This window comes from Boleophthalmus pectinirostris, unplaced genomic scaffold, assembly GCF_026225935.1.
Source record: "Boleophthalmus pectinirostris isolate CB_2022bp ecotype Guang Dong unplaced genomic scaffold, ASM2622593v1 HiC_scaffold_13, whole genome shotgun sequence".
Classification (NCBI taxonomy): domain Eukaryota; kingdom Metazoa; phylum Chordata; class Actinopteri; order Gobiiformes; family Gobiidae; genus Boleophthalmus; species Boleophthalmus pectinirostris.
In genome coordinates, this window is record NW_026571036.1 from 14,756,895 (window position 1) to 14,773,406 (window position 16,512).

A 16,512-nucleotide genomic window follows, 5' to 3' on the forward strand; every position below is an offset into this window, starting at 1 on the left:
ATTAATTAACAAATAAAAATTAGTTAAAAAAAATAGCTGAATGTGAGTGTAACTTAATATGTACTAAAAAGCTAACATCTCACTTTAGTTTCTACTTGTATCACTAAAACTTTATTTTGTCCCTCTAATAAACACTGGTCAAACTGTTCTGAATCACTTTACAACAGAGATTAATGACGTCTGTTACACCGAACTAAGGCTTCAGAAGGTTATACCTATGTTCAGTTGTGGGCTGGAGCATAACATTGTTACCGTTTGGTCCAGATTCTGAAAATGCTGTCAGCTGTTACAGATGATATTTCTTCATCCACTGTTGTCTTGTCTTCAGAGGAGCCTATGAGTCTAGACAGGAAACAACAGTAGAATGGCAGCTTTGATGAGCACATGCTGCAGTGTATTAGCTGCAGTGCTGCTGAGCCCGGAGCACTCGCAGCTCATCCTCCAGGTGTGTGATTCTGTCCAGGAGAGCAGCACGGTCAGCCTGGGCCTTTTGCTCAGCCTGCCATCTGGCCTCCTGCAACTTTCTCTCATACCAGCGCTCCATCTGCATGGACACAGTCTCAAACAAGTGCTGAGTCACCTGCACCGCATGCCTGTCCCTTTCCTGAGTCAGTGAGGAGTCAGGCTGCTCCCTGAACACCTCTACACCTCCTTTATTCTTAGTCCTGCCCTGAGAGTGCCTCCGATGGCTCTTGGATCTGTCAAGGCTGCTGGTGCGGTGCTTTCTGCTGCTGTCCAGACCAGAACCTGCCTGGTCTCTGTCCTTCCTCAGGTCTGAGGAGAGCACAGCTCGCTGCTTGGGTCGCACTACTGGATCAGAGGCTACATCTACTCTCTCTGCACAAAATCACAACATGAGTAATGAGGAGTCAATGAAAGGCACATTGTCATTAAAACACATTCATCCCTAACATGATCTTCAGAATGAAGCTTCAGGATGAACATTTCAAAATGTATTCATGTATTTGTGTTGTATTTTGTCTTCTCTAGTTCTGTATCATTGAAAATCTTTACCTGCAGATGTATCCACATGGACCGCAAAGTCGTTAGCTGAAGTTGCTCCAGCCTCCGGAGTTCCGGTACCTGGGGCTCCTGCCTGCGAGGCCTCAATCTTAGTTGTGTCAGGCACCACAGTAAGCACAGCTGCTTCACTCAGACCATGAGTCTCACAGGAGCCAGTGTCAATGTTCTGAAGCTTGGACAGACACCAGCTCTTCAGCTCATTCATTAAAGACACCTGCTTTGACAAGAAGTAAGTTGCATTCACAGCACAAGTATAAATACATAACAGCTGCTCCTTCTGGAGGTACTGAAGTGGTCACCTGCCGCTTGTGGCTCTCCTGACGCTCCTGAAGGGCCCTTTGCTCGATCCTCTGCAGACACTGGCTCTTCTCGGCCCACACCCTCTCCTGGGTTAGCTTTTCAAGAGCTCGTATCTGAAATAAACCGCATCAACATCTCAGCTTTTTTGCAGGTAAAGGTTACACTTTACAATGTCAGTTGTATTTCTATAGCACATTTACAACCTAAGCAGCCCAAAAATGCTGAAGTGCAATAAATGACATTTAAATACATACTAAAATTAATTTATTCTATCGACAAAAATAATATTAAAAAGACAGAATTTAAAAATTACCTCAACTCATGTTAAAAATAATAAAAATAAGAATGTGCCAATAGCTGCTTAAACACTGAGGAGGGCTGATACCTGGTGCTTGTTGCTGCAGTCCAGCTGGCCTAACTTTGAGTTCATCAGGTCCTGGACAGAATGAATCTCAGTTTTCATTTCCTCTTTGGTTGCCTCTAGCTGGTTCTCCAGTTTGCTGATGAGAGGTTCACAGCGACAGCCACTCAGTGGTGCCTGCATAACCCTGCCATCCTTGGCACGGTACAGAGTGTACAGCTGGTAGGCCTTGTAGTTGTGAGGAGGTAAGGAAGTGTGAGGGGACACTCCTCGTAGTTTTCCTTTTCGCCTGTGGAGGGTGCTGCTGTGTCTGGCCTCTTTACGTCGCAGGGGGTCAGATAGTGACTGCTGTACACAGACAAACTTTTCAGTTTTAGCTTTACCCACTGTATCCATGTTAAAGCGGTAGGAAGAGATACCTTGCCCTGGCCTTTCTTGTCTTTAGCCTGTTTGCTGTTGGCTTGTTTGATCTCGTCAGACTTTTTGGATGCAAAGTCACTGCTAGGTGTGTCACCTGCAGCAGAGCCACTTTCCTGGAGAGAGAACACATATCTACGTTAGCTCTAAATGGAAAATATGTGTTATTACATTGGGCATGACAGAGATGGTCACCACATCAGGGCATCTGTCAAACACTGAGCATTACACATTGTGAAACTATCTCTAATATCAATGCAAATGTGTCTATGTGTTTACCTTCGAGGGCAGCATCTCATCTCGGGGGACTGACTGAGCTCGACCCTCGGCCTTTAGTTTCTCTCTCCTCTTCCTGGCACTTCTGCCACGGACGAAGCACTGGTCCGGAGCAACACATCAGAGTGCTTCAGAAACATTCATACTGTCTTCATTTCACTGAGACTGAACTCTTAACGGTACCTGTGGTGCTTTAGTTAGGAGGAGCGCCACCTGGGGGTTGTTGTGCTCTCTCGCCAAATCCAGCGCAGTATGGCCTGCCTGGAAAGACACAGAGTGGATTATTATGTGATCTCTCTGATCTGAGGCAAATAGAGGCTCACATTGTTGCAGATGCGACTGTCAGCTCCAGCCTCCAACAACAGACCAACTGTTTTCTTATGATTGAGAGCAGCCGCCACGTGGAGCGGTGTGTCCCCAGCCTGCACAGGGTGAGCAAATGTACACTTAGTTTTCTCTCTCAGTTTATGGACAGATCAAACATATGCATACACGGACCAAATTTTTGTGTGACACTGAGCAAAAAGCACCCAGCAGGATGCGGATGATGGGCAGGTGGTTGTAACGCGCTGCTACATGAAGACACGTGTCCCCTGTCTGCAATGTCAAATGACAACAGGCATACTTTAGACAAGTTTTTCACACTATAATACATGCAATAACACAACACACATATAACAAGCAAAGACCATTCTGGTTCTTGGCATGTAAGCTTAATAAGTTAATTAAGTTAAGTTGACTTTGTCTCTATTTGTGTGGCTCACTGACATGGTTGCGTGCGTCCGGCTGGGAGCCCCCTAACAGCAGGACCTTGGTGCTCTGAGTGTGTCCATTCTGACAGGCCAAATGCAGAGCTGTGTTCCCTGCCTGTGACCAACATAAGAGAGAGTGAGGACCTCCAGCATGCCCAGAGAAGGCATCGAATAGCACACATATTGTAAATATATGATCATTAGACCTTGTTTTTCGCGTGAACATTAGCTCCAGCCTTTACCAGCAGCTTGACTGACTGACTGAAGCCATGCCAAGAAACTTCATGGAGAGCAGTGTTTCCATCCTACCAATTAAAACACAAGTTAAATTAGATATTGTTATGATATATCGAGATGGTGGTTTAACTGGTCTTTGTGCCTGTGATGATGAAGAGTGGAGTACCTTGTCCTCCCGGTCCAGAGCACAGCCCTCCTGGAGCAGAGCGCTGATGACTGCAGTGTTCCCATGCACAGCAGCCCGGTGCAGTGCTGTCTGCCCGCCCTGCAACACATACCACAACCCTTCAAGCATCCCATCACAATGCAACACACTATCAAAATTTTAAAGCATTTTCTATGTCTCTGTCACATCAAGCAAGTCAAGAAAGCCAAAGCAATGCCCTGCAGCCATAGAACACCCTGGGTGAGATCAGAGCAATAAGAAGATGAGCCAGAGGAGGATTTTCAGACCTGGCACACTGTAGGGTCCTTGAATTTGTGTCCTTCTAATTTAAAGTAATTTGTCAGGTAAAGTGTGTATTAGCCAAGCCAATGTAGAAACAATTTACTGCCAGGTATATAGAGAGGCGACAAAAACAGCTGTGCCCAAAAGGTGTGGAAGCAGCAGTAAGAAATAGAGGACAAGGCCAGGTGTCAGAGGTCAGCAGGCTGGAGCAGAGCAGCAGCATTGGAGGAGGACTGGCACAAGCACATTGAGCTAACCTTCAGTGCCCCCCAGGGCTCAGAGCTCCTCCTCTGCTGCTGCTCCGTCACACTGCTTTCAGACCATAGCCAGTCCACAAGCCACTGCTCCACTGGGGAGGGGGTTCTGTAGCCTGATGAGAGGCCCATGAGGGGACACTCCAGAGGGTCCCACTCCAGCCCAATAGACGTCATGGGGCCACAGAGCGGAAAGTTGAAGGGTAGATTTGAAAGTGAGTGATTTGAGGAGGATGAACCAAAAGTAGGCTCTGGGTGCCAGTCTTGTCTGCAACTGTCAGATGAAACTGTGTACTCACGTCGTCCTGGATGTCCAGGTCACAGCCAGCTCTGAGCAGGACATGCACAACCTCAATGTGCCCTTTGTGAGCTGCCAAGTGCAGAGGGCTCCGGCCGAACTAAAAGATACATGAAACAGACAAGAGTGGTTACTACAGCAGTGTGCAGGCTGTGACTTTTTCCAGAGTTACAATAGTTATTGTGGAAAAACAACAGATATGTGGAAGCTGACTCCAATCGTGCACTCACCCTGGTCACTGCCACCTCCGCTCCCTTGTTGATAAGGTGAACCACATTTTGGAGCTGTCCCTTGTGCGAGGCTACGAGGAGGCGCTCCGAGAGGGCATGCACCTCATTCTGTGGGCTCATGAAGGTGTACTGATGGGCTGCAGGGGGCGCTCTAACTCATGCTGTTCTGTTCCAACTTGGGCAGGTGCAGATCCTAGTCCTGTGCTGAGGGACAGGAAACACATGGAGTGAATGGGCCATGCAGCTCATAGCAAACAGGAAACAGACCTCTCACAGCATCGGTGCTGGCTTAGGCCTACTGAGAAGTACTTTTCAAATGGCCTAACATGATTTTGGGCTTGTGTGCAGAATCCAGTCAAGGACTATAAATATAGTTACATTAACATAGAGGAGAACTGATTTTACTGATACTTAATTGACAGAAAACTGCTTCATGATTAGGAGTACTTCATTTGACCCAGTTTGGAATCCTTGGACATGTTCACTGTCCACATACAGATGAATTCAGAAAACCTCAGAATTAAATGGCACAACCTGTTTTACCATGGCTAGGTCTATTTTCTTTTTAGTCCAGCTATGATTTAGAGGTTTTTAGATATGCTCTCAGGAACATTCCTGCAGTGATTGGCATTTACAAGTTACTACGAGATAAGAGCACAGGCCTTCTCTCGTCCTTCACTTCACTTCACAAAATAAACTCCGATAAAACATCATTTATGCCATTTTCATGCCAGGTTTAAAAAGGTTTTACATGTCGCAGTCCTTCAGAACTCATCTCCAACAGTCTCTCTCTAAAAATCGCCCCAATAAGTGACTCATGGTTGCTTTAGAAAATATCAGTCCTGAAAAGTCATTGTTTTTGCAGCAGATAGATTTATAGTAGGGTATGAAAGAGCAAAGACGCCATTAGGACGCAGCAGACACGCGGTGGAGCATGTCCCAACATGCGTGCTGTGATCAGAGCCCTTCTAATACATTTAGTGCACTTAAGCCATCACCTGTCTCCTGCAGGTGGTCTGTACTCACTGAGCCCAGGATGTTCAGTTTCATTCAAAGTATTATTTGAGGGCATCTACTACTTGAATCAGAGCACTGTTATTGTTTGGAAAATTCTGGCAGACACCTGAAGCCCGAGTATTGTTTTTCTATGGGCAAAAGTGGGTCAGTGTTTCTAATTATTAGCACAGGTGAGAAATATTTCCTCACTCAGTGTGGATTAAACTGGGACACTAAAGTAAAAACACAAAAAGTGAAGTCACTTAAAAGGATTGCAACATAGATCTGTTTGTGCATAAGGAATGTCCTCCAGTGCCCCCAGTTGAAGAAGTAGGCATTCAGTGAGACTGAAAAATATTCCTCTTTGGATTCAACATCTCTGAAAGACTGAGGTGGTGAATGCACAGATTCCATACCTCCTGTGGTCCAAATGGAGACTGTCCTATAGAGGGGGGTGGGACCCTGTTCACACAAAGCACTCTGACAGCAGCCGCTGGGCTTCTCGCTGCAGCTAGGCAACGGCTTTTGTGCCAACATTTAAGAACTCTGCACTCCTCCAGAAACATGTGCTACTGAGAATACCAACAAGCCCAGACCAGGGGATTCCACAGACCATAGCTGACATGTTTTTACTGACCTGACCATGCCCAGCTCTGCCTCCCAGACTTTTTCCCAAGAGTCACAAGTCACACTGAGGTCACTGGGGTCATGAGCCTCAGGTGAGGAATGCTGATGTCATGGGAATCTTTCCTTCATCCCACCTCTTGTTTTCACCAAAACAGATAGGTCTTACGCTATGCTCTATCTATTCAGTCCTGGTGACCCTTTCATGAAGACTTTATTAAATAATTTAAAATTACTAAGGCTAACAATGTGAGAGAAAAATGACAGTAGTTTAGTTAAAGCTGGCAATGTAACACACTATGACAAACACAACAACACAAGTGTACCAATCCTTTGTTATAGTATCACCTGTGTACCACAAACACACTGGCAGGTAAAAGCAGTAGTGTTGTGTTTTTTTCAGTGAGTGAGAAGGCGGTCTCAGAACAACCCCACCCTGCCCCTGTGAGTCCCATCATGGTGCACTCCTTTTGTCCTGGTGCAGTGAGCAGAAAACACCCTGGTGTTTATAAGAAAGGCCTGCCCACCGGCAGCTACAGGCTGATGGCACACTGCTCCACTGAGGCCACTCAGAAAAGCCAGAGCAGGACAGATTTCAAGTCAAACTGGGAAAAAAATTATGTCAAAAAAGATTAAACCAGTAAAATGAAGCAGTTCTTTTAGGCTCTATTCTCTCAATATTAGATACCTTATATTACCCTAATATTAGATATTAGATGTACCCTTCCAGCTTGATTATGAGACCTTTCATTTCTAGGTTTATAGATTTTAATTTTGTTCAAGTTAAGATTTGGAAATCTAAAGTGAAGAGTATACTGCTTTCTAATTGTATATCTTCTTCGTAATTATGAATAAATCAACACTGCAATTAAAGTGAGTAAAATCTATATTTCATTTAAAATGCTTCATGCTTTTCATGCTTCATCTTGGGACACAGGTAAAAATCCAACATACCTTACCTATAAGTTTTAAAGTCCTTGGTGCATTTAGTAATAAGGAAGGAGACATACATTATTTACACTACACTACACAGTAACTAGCATGTCCAGCTGATAAAGCAGAAGGTCAGCTGTGAGGCGGAACAAGAGTGCCCCTTCACCAAGCCACCAATCCAGCTTTGATTCCCAATTAGAAAATTCACTTGACTACACTGTAGAATGACATGACAGCTCCAACAATGACAATCATGAGCCCCATCTCTGCATCTGTTCTCAGACCAAATCACATACTGTTTACTGATGCTTTTAGGCCTGACCTCTGACCCCAGGCTGTGTTCAACTCCTCTGGATCTCAGTCGACATCACTCCTGCAGGAATATCTGCAAATAGAGGTGATTTTTGACTATTTATTCTCAGCACTAATGCTCCAAATATGAACAAATTAGAGCTGTGTCTAAAATAGATCAATTGGTGTTGTGCCTACAGATAGAATGAATAATTACAATACTTCTAAAGGGTAATTTATAATTATAGGGGTGGGGGAGTCCATGACCTGCTTGTTTCCATGGATTTGTTGCCTGCTGTTAAAAAAAAAAAAAATGTCTTAGTTCTGTGAGAAGACTGGTCTCTCTACAGTTCTGATATGTAACTTGGCCTGGTTGCGTCACCTCCTTGTCTCCATGAAGATAGATACGTTTATTGCCATACTGTGGAACATTATAAGCAATGCACTTGTACGTGATAAACCCACCACTCGAAAAGTTACATAGTGCACCTTCAAGTTAGTGGATTTTACAGTTTATAAAAGCAGGCGATACTGTAGAAGACAGCACCATTACAGATCAGTTGTAGGGTTTTAAATGGCTTGAAAATCTCCACGTTAACTTTTTTGGGATTCTGTTACCCTTTGATTTCGTTTTTTTCCTTATTTTAACACAATTTTATGGATTCCAGTTCCCTGTAAAAGTAGTCCAAAGCTATACAGTTTGGCTCTACGTACAATAATAGTTAAAACAAAGACCTCTATACACCGTAGTGCTGCACAACTTTGAGACCCCAGAAAGTACTCAAACGCGCATTTCCTGTTTTGTTGCGTAGGCCTACACCTCCAAAAGCAGAGCGCAGGTACTATCACTGTCCCAGCTGGACGAGCCAAAGGCCCATGTTGTTGTCACAAAAGAATGACAGGCTTTGACAGTCTTTTGAACTAATCTCTACCGAATAACATAACATTAGCACGAAGCTAGTAGCCCATCAGTGACTGACGGGACGGGATCACACCACGACCAAACGTAGCCTACGGAACCGATTACGAACCTTTCTGAACGAGACCATTAAAATAAATAATAAACATAGAACATTGGACTATTTGAGGTGTCATCAAGATTACTTTTATTTGCATTTCAGACTTATTGCAATGTCCCTATAACAACAACAGCCTGTTGTGATCAAGTCAACGAACAGAGTCTGGAGAAATGAAATCAAAGCGCGTGCCAAATCAAGTTAAGTAAAGTAGCACGATAAGACACTAACCTCCACATCCAGAGTGGCTGTTCTGCGTGAGCCCCTGGACCTGGCTCCGGCTGTTCTGAAACCATACACGTCCTGTGTCCCGCGTCCCGTGTGGTCCTATGGTCCTATGGAGTGTCCCTGTCGCGGGCAGTGAACATTACTCTTAGTCCCGCAGTTGCCGCCTCCCTCTTCTCTCTCTTCGGGCATGTCCCAGTACGCGCCACGCGCATGAACCATTCCTGAATAACGGGCTAGTTTAGTGTGTGTTGGTCGGTGTCCTTAGCCTATAAATAATCTAAGTAAACCTTCATAATAATAATTTTAAACTACTACTTAACTTAAAGCCACATCACATACACTGTACCCTAATTGATAGTGGTTTATGCAGGCACAAACTGGAAGTATTTCCCAGATCAATTGGACCAAGCCCCTAATTGTCTAACCAATAGATCTGACAGGGTTGGTAGGCTTAGCCCAATATAGCCTACATGGGACAGTTTAGGCTCCTTGTGTGTGTCATTTGCTCTGGGGTCTTCAGATGCAGCTCAATAAGGCAGAGCTGTCCACCGAGTAGAGAGACACTCACTGTGTGGGTGAGTCCGGCTGGGACCCTCAGGCAAGTTCAGTTTTAGCCTTTGAACACGGACTGCGTTTCCCATGAGTCATAGGGGCAGGTTTACAGATGAGAGCATGTACTATTGTGTTCTATTCAAGAGGAAATAGGAGCTGGCAGATTTGACAAAGTAGTTCTTTTTCAAAATTACAGGGAATTTAGATTCAGGGATATAGTCCTTCTTTATACTTTCTGCATTCTTTCTACTGTAGACTACTATACAGTTGTTGGAATATTCCGAGCAATAACATCTCCATGGTGACCTGTAGAAAAGTTACATCTTACATCTTTAAACTGAGACAGTCGAAATGATTTTGAATTGATTTAGCGCATATCGCGCAATAGATGTTAAGATATTAAGATGTCTCCCATAGTGCACTAATTACCTGCTAAAGGTTTTATGTGCAACTAATTGCACCAAGCATAGTTGCCTGACTGTGAACAGAATTAGCTCACATCAGTTTTGGATTTTGGAAAAGACGCCCTCCGAAGGGAGAAACTGTACCCAAAGTAGTCTACTAGCCTACAAATGCGCCATAAAGATTTCAGACGATCCAGTTAGCTCTGGTCTGAAGCATATGGTCAGTGTGCTCCCTGCAGTGCTCTTAGAGGGAACACAGTCTTCTCTCGTCAGCTCAGTGTGAGCCCAGAGCCTGAAGTCATTCTCAAAACCTTTTAAAAACTATAACTGTTGGCACACTAAAAGTGAATCACCTTTCCCTGGAGGAAAGCAGCACTACAGCGCACTCATGTGGTGTAATAGTGAGCTCATGAATGGACTTTCGTGTATTTTATGATTCCTTTAGTGTTGTGGAGTACAGGCCTTCAGAAAACTGTTAGATCTACTTCTCATATTATCAGCATCTGAAGAGAAGCCATAACTGCACAGTGTTTCTGGTAAAAAAAAATTGTGTAGTTACATAAATTTTTTTTTTTTTTTTATATATAAAACACTTCTGTTTGAGCCTTGTGGATCCCAGGAGGCTCAGTGGTAAGAGCAGTGGTCTGAGAAACCTAAAGGCTGGAGGATTGATTCCCACCCGTTGTGTCCTCCACTTGTGTATGGAGTAAATGAACAATGATTACAGGGTTAGGCCTAACCTTAATAATGCCTTACAGGCTCAAGTCTGTAAGGCATTATTATTATTTGAACTGAAATTATTATTATTTGAACTGAAAACACATATTTGTAGTCTAAACTATACTTTTAATAACTTAAAGCTTTTACAACTATGGCACATGTATCAAAACTCAAAATTCCACAGGACATCATCAATAACAGGCAGGTCAAGTTTTGACTTAAGGCATTCAGTTCAACCTTGTAAAATGGAAAAGTCATTTAAAAACATACATAACTAAATCCTGCACTTTTCCTTGAAAAAAAAACTAATAAAATAAATATTATAACAAGTTTAATTTTAAAAAGCCTATGTGTAAGTGTAAAGATTCTAAATTGTATGAAATAATAACATATACATTAATAAATAAACAAAAAAAATCTCACTCTCTCAGGGTTATGTCCAATCAGGAGAGAGCATACCTGGAAAAAGCTTTGTGAGCTGAACTTTCACAAAATGTTCCTAAACATAACCATGAGAGTAGCCATGAGAGTGATTTCAAAGTGACCTCTCAAAGCCAATATCCAGTAGAAGGTAGCCAGTAGAAGGTGTCCCATTCAGCAGCATTCTGTTGCAGTAGTTGGTCTGGTGTTGCACTAACAGTAGACACACCAGTAGATGAGGTTGAAGAGGATATATGCTCCGGGGAAGATCATGCGTGAGTATGTGTCAATGGTGTGAGTGTTCCGAAGGATCCTGAAGCCTCTGGGGGGCCTGTTGTCTTCCTCAGGAGGGAGGTGATCCAGAGCCAAGCGCACTACCATCTGCTCCTGCTTGTGCGAGGAGTCCTCTGGAGCCACAGCTCTGGTGTAATCGGCTAAGCTGTTAGTCTCTGTTTCACTGTAGCTCCCATGCAGCATCATGGTTCTGATCTGGGGCAGACTGCAGGAGCAGGGGACGTTCTGTCATCAGAAAGGGGAGGCAGAGAGGAAAGATCATGTTTGACTGTTCAATCTGAAGGTTTTTTAGACATTTATTTATTACATAAAAATTCAATAGTCTAGTTAAACAGGCCCAAAACGATTATTACACAATGCCTGAGCCATGGAAAAACTAGTATGAATATGACAACCAGGATAGAGGACAAAATAGCATGACACTCAATACAACTGAATACACCAGGACTAATCCTGTCTTGAGTTATAAAAATGGGATGATCATATCTGCAATCTTGTAATAATTATAATTAATTATAAATAATTTAATTTATAGAGCACCTTACCAAAGAACTTTGCAATAAATGATTCATTAAATCAATACTCCATGTTTCACTCAAAGCAACTGTTGTATTGTTCCAACCATCACTCACTCATTCACACACATAAATTCAGCATTTTGAGAGGCTTCGATAAACCTGAAACGACACATAAAAAGTGTGAAGCATTATTATTACAATTGGTAAGATGTACCTGTATTAACCAGGCCATGCTTAGCTTTTAATATTTGACAAGGACATTATTATAACAAAAAATCTATCAATGGAGAACCATGCCCACGAGACCTTGACATGTATTGTTAAACTGTGGCAAGTGTGTAAATACTGAACTAGATCATTTTAGAATTTTCCCCCATAGAGCCCCAAAACACAGCTGATCTTTTGGCAGTTTGGTCAATTTAAATTAAACAATGAATGATAAATTATTAGTAAGTACACAGTGGTCTCCGCACACCGCTCAAGACACAGCTCTATGCGGAATTACCCCACAGCACCCAAAGTGGAAATGGCACCTGTTCACGGAGCTGCCGGTCCCTGCCGTCCCTCACTGTGGTCAGGTAGTTGACAGCAGCATATTCCAGGACAGAAAGGAAGACGAAGACAAAGCTCGTCCACAAGTAGATGTCCACAGCTTTTATGTAGGACACTCTGGGCATGGAGGCATTGACCCCGGTGATGATGGTGGACATGGTCAGGACTGTGGTGATTCCTGCACAAAAGTTTACACTGGTTCACTCCACACATTTAATGCTATAGCTGATGTGTTCATAGGCACAGTTTAGAAAAACCTCTTTGGTTACATGTGTCAGAGAATTTAGAATGAGTTCAATCTTCCAGTCTCATAGCTCTTTGTGCAATGCATGTAATCTACTGTGAACAATTTATATGGCGACCTAAAGACACTCTGGCGGGGACGGCCCGGCGGTCAATCCAGAAGGACACCCAGGACAGCATGACCATGAGCGTGGCAGGGAAATAAGTCTGCAGCAGGAAAAAGAAGATGTGGCGCCGCAGAGTGAAGTTGATGTAGAGCCGGTTGTACCAGCCTGAACACAGACACACATTTGTTATTAACCCTGTACAACATAGTAGAAAAAGCTATTTCAAATCTGCCACATGATTTGACAAAATGAATTTGGACATGAGTGAAATTCTAAGTAGAGTACAGTGACTGACCGCAGATACTGTTCCTTGTGGAGTATAGACAGAGCCTGTACCTGTGCTGCTGTAGAAGGCCAGGCGTGACGTGGTGTGGAATTTCTGAATGAGGAACTGGGACAGAGAGATACGCTCATCTGTGCTCAGAGACTCATCACCACTTTTCCAATAGAGCATCAGGTCCTCATCTGTGTAAGCATCTGCAACACCACCATGTCCACAATACTATCAAGGACAGTAAGCATTCATTCACCTGACAACACACTGTCATGAATTCATTAACTGAACTGGTGGTTTGATTTCCACTGGTAACATCAATATCTATATCAAACAAGAACATATAGCATTAACATTATTGCAGTAGTTGAACTTTACCAGTGGAAGGACACACTCCTTTCTGGAGCTTTAAGGAGGCAGTGGTGTTCCCCATATGACTAAGGCCTGTGCTGTGCACTGGTTCTTTCATGTTTAGGGTGAATAGAGAAGAACCACACTTACAGCTCTCCAGCTCCAACGTGCATGTCTGCGAGTCCAAGGGGAAGCGGCTCAAGTCCATGTTACAGGCAGCAGTCACAGTCACCCTGTGGGACAGCACACAGACAATTATTGCATAACTTTTAATGCATTTAAGATTAAGGTGTAGCCTCAATATCGGAATATATTGGTTTATTTTCTGCTTTTTTCTGATAATATTTAGGCACAAAGCAGGTACCCGTGATGTAATAATAAATAGCTGAGTATGTTATACAAAATGTATATGTGCATAGGCAATGCAAGAAACACATGAGTAGCTTATGTTCTGACCGGAGGCTGTAGAGCACCTGTCCATCAGGATACACCCTCAGCATAATGTTGTCAGTTGTGGTGTCATGGATGAAGGATCTCTTGGAGTGCACAAAGAATACATCTGGAACCCAGATCTTCTTGACCAGTCGCCCATCAAATGTCATGCTCTTATTGATGGAGCTCGGAAAGGACAAGCGCTCATCCCTCCAATAATGTCTCAGATACAGCGTCATGGTAAAATCCTCAAAATAAAAAAAAAATACAGCACGCCACATACTCAAAAAGGCAGTTTGGTTGGAGTGTTAATTCAATCAAATGTATAGCATACACACTCACCATGTCGACCTCAGAGATGCTGTCCAAGCTCTCTACTTGGACATCTACTCCCACTGGGACCGCCGGGCCTGCACTCACATCCAGAACACAATATTTACAAAAAGACACCAAGAAATGCAATATGCATATGATTGCCAGGCTTTGATTTATTGTGTAATATGGCACAATAAATCCAAGTGAGATATACATTTTTTTTTCTTTTCTATTTCCATCATTTTATCCCCTGACTCCCAGTAGCTCTGCACTTTTGACCCATAGTTTCCATAAGTTTCTGACTAAAAGGTGTAGACCATAAATATACATTACAAGTTGAATATAGTTTGGTTAAGATCAGAAATATTCTTTGTGGCTGTTTCTGCGCCACAGCTCCAATCATAAATGCCGTTGGCATTGTAATCCACAGTGGCACTTGAGTGGGCGGCTGCAAATGGAGCATGCAGCAAGAGCACAGTGCCTGAGTCTCCAGATGACCCTGTGCTCCCAGAGTACAAACACTGTGTGAATATTAAACCTGAAAGATCACTAGGGACACTGCCTCTGCTGAAAAGGTGTTCATCTCTCTTGGACTTAAGGTCATACACATAGCCTAACTCACCATTGACTCAGACCGGGTTTCCTTGACTAGTTTCTATTAAGCAGAAGGCAAGAGTCATTCTCTCTCAGTGTATTGGAACTATTTTGAATAGTAACACCACTCTGTGACTTCAAAGTGCACATATTATTATCCACCTGTTCATTCACTTCCAGTGTTTGCCTACACTATTATGTACAGACTCATATCACCGCATCTAACCTCACCTTCTGTTACATTTCTGCTAAACACAACATTTAAGTTTCTGAAAACTCCTCATGTTAGGGTCCAGAGGCTGTAGGACTTACTATACTATATGACAACTTGGAATTTCAGACCAAAAGAGAAAGTGAAGTGGTTGGATTCTAGGAAAGCACCTGCAAAGGCCGGTCTCAGGGTGAAGTCATGCTCATCAATGCTCAGCAGGTGGCTGCTCTTCTCACTGCGCATTTTTGTTCCATCCAAAACTTTCTTAGACAGAGGTCTGGAGAGGGCAGAGACAAAGTTAGTTAACAATGGACATTTTTTTAAATCAAATTTAGTGTACAACAGATTATGTACATCCCTGTGCAGAGTTTAAGTATGCCATGGCCTAGGACACAACTTCTACATCTAGTTACTGAAAGTAACGTCCTGGTGGCCTATATACATGGCTTTGAATGAGATTTCACATGAGATTTTTAAGCTCATGATCAAAGCATCTAATCAGAAACAAATATGGTAGAGCTGTTTTCGCGTAAAGGAAGACTTTATCTCTGAGCACAAGTCAAGCTCCTGCTTGAAAATGAGATCCTTATCCTGCCCTGTTAAAATTGAATCAATTGATTCGTTGCTTATCACGGCTGACATGCTCAAATCCATTCATGAAGTGTTTGTTTAATTTTGTTAAGAGAGCAAATCGTGCGTCGAACAGCCAAAAGTGCGCACTTACAGCGATTCTTCATCCTCGACTAAGATCAATGAAACCCACGCTGTATCAGCTTTTTGCCATGTCTCCGGGAGTAGGCTATTTTAGTTATCTTTAAAAAACAAACACATGGTCTAATGGTGGAATTATACTTACGAGCCGAGTTTGGGGCTTTCAGAGGACGCAGACCAGCGCTTGTTTCTACCCCGGTCTCTTCTTCCATCCGCAGCCTGGACCAGACCCAGAACCAGAACCAGAACTAGAACCAGCACCAGCGATATGAGGGCGGCGTAGGGCGACATCACAAAGTCAAAATCCTGTAACGTGAAGATCGCGCAGCCACACGAGACATGTTCCAGCCGCTGAAGTGTGATCCAGCATCAGAGGGCAGCCGCAGCTCTGATTGGTCTCCTGACTCCTCCTCGTGAGCAGCATCAGCACCAACACTTGACACACAACTGTGACAGCTGGAACTTATGTGGACTGACTAAGGCCAAAGAGTGAGTCCAGCGCGGGTCTGACCAGGGAGTTAAGTTAGGACACAAGCGTGAGGCAATGATTGTGACTGAGCGGCGCCCTTCACTGTTAACACCCTTGGGATATTAGGCAGTAAATGGTCCTTGGTGTTTCAGTATTTTGGACCAAAACGAAAGCAACTTTTTAGTCAACACTGTACATAAAAATAATGATAATGATGATTAGTATAAAATAGCCTAGTATAAACATAAGAAGGGAAATCACAATTTATGATTAGGGATGTAACAATAACCGAAATATTGTGATACTGTATTGTTAAAAGTCTCACAATAATATCGTGGGCTGTCACAATATATCGAATTACCAGTTCCTTTGCTTAAACGCAGGGTTTTATAGTAGAAACAGCTTATAAACATCAAGGAACTACATATCCCATGATTCATTTTAGTGCAATCAACATGAACAAATGTTTTTTACTTCAATTCTTGGGATTATGACGGTAATAATTTACACCAAAATCTTGTCAAGGTATTCTAAAAGAAAAAAACTGTCCTATCTAGAATTATATTAGCCTGTCCAAAATATTGCAATAAATATCGTACCGTGAGATTTGGATATCTTTACATCCCTATTAATTATCCATGGTGTGTGAAGACAGTGTGCA

At 43.1% G+C, this 16,512-nt stretch overlaps 2 protein-coding genes across 8 annotated transcripts; both read right to left on the reverse strand.

Annotated features, from left to right (window-relative positions):
- Positions 1–6: 6 nt before the first annotated feature.
- ankrd6b (ankyrin repeat domain 6b) lies at positions 7–9,047 on the reverse strand. 6 transcript variants are annotated; one of them, XM_055149708.1, is made up of 16 exons: positions 8,688–9,047; positions 7,472–7,534; positions 4,597–4,795; positions 4,368–4,466; positions 3,533–3,631; positions 3,336–3,434; positions 3,146–3,244; positions 2,876–2,974; positions 2,701–2,799; positions 2,561–2,638; positions 2,381–2,479; positions 2,104–2,217; positions 1,709–2,032; positions 1,323–1,436; positions 1,015–1,237; positions 7–837 (listed from the first exon to the last, which is right to left on the reverse strand). In XM_055149708.1, the coding sequence occupies exons 3-16, from the start codon at positions 4,714–4,716 to the stop codon at positions 398–400; spliced, it is 2,106 nt and encodes a 701-aa protein (XP_055005683.1). In that variant the 5' UTR covers positions 4,717–4,795; positions 7,472–7,534; positions 8,688–9,047; the 3' UTR covers positions 7–397. The 6 variants fall into 6 exon arrangements, with proteins under 6 accessions (XP_055005683.1, XP_055005681.1, XP_055005682.1 ...); XM_055149706.1 differs by having other exon boundaries at positions 4,597–4,800; XM_055149707.1 differs by having other exon boundaries at positions 4,597–4,800; positions 7,446–7,534.
- Positions 9,048–10,530: 1,483 nt separating this feature from the next.
- On the reverse strand, positions 10,531–15,715 carry LOC110153218 (gamma-aminobutyric acid receptor subunit rho-2-like). Of its 2 annotated transcripts, none has more exons than XM_020917099.2 (9): positions 15,528–15,715; positions 14,842–14,948; positions 13,894–13,961; positions 13,576–13,799; positions 13,270–13,352; positions 12,831–12,971; positions 12,507–12,659; positions 12,126–12,322; positions 10,531–11,299 (listed from the first exon to the last, which is right to left on the reverse strand). In XM_020917099.2, the coding sequence occupies exons 1-9, from the start codon at positions 15,671–15,673 to the stop codon at positions 10,994–10,996; spliced, it is 1,425 nt and encodes a 474-aa protein (XP_020772758.2). In that variant the 5' UTR covers positions 15,674–15,715; the 3' UTR covers positions 10,531–10,993. The 2 variants fall into 2 exon arrangements, with proteins under 2 accessions (XP_020772758.2, XP_055005369.1); XM_055149394.1 differs by having other exon boundaries at positions 11,168–11,751.
- Between the last annotated feature and the right edge of the window lie 797 nt (positions 15,716–16,512).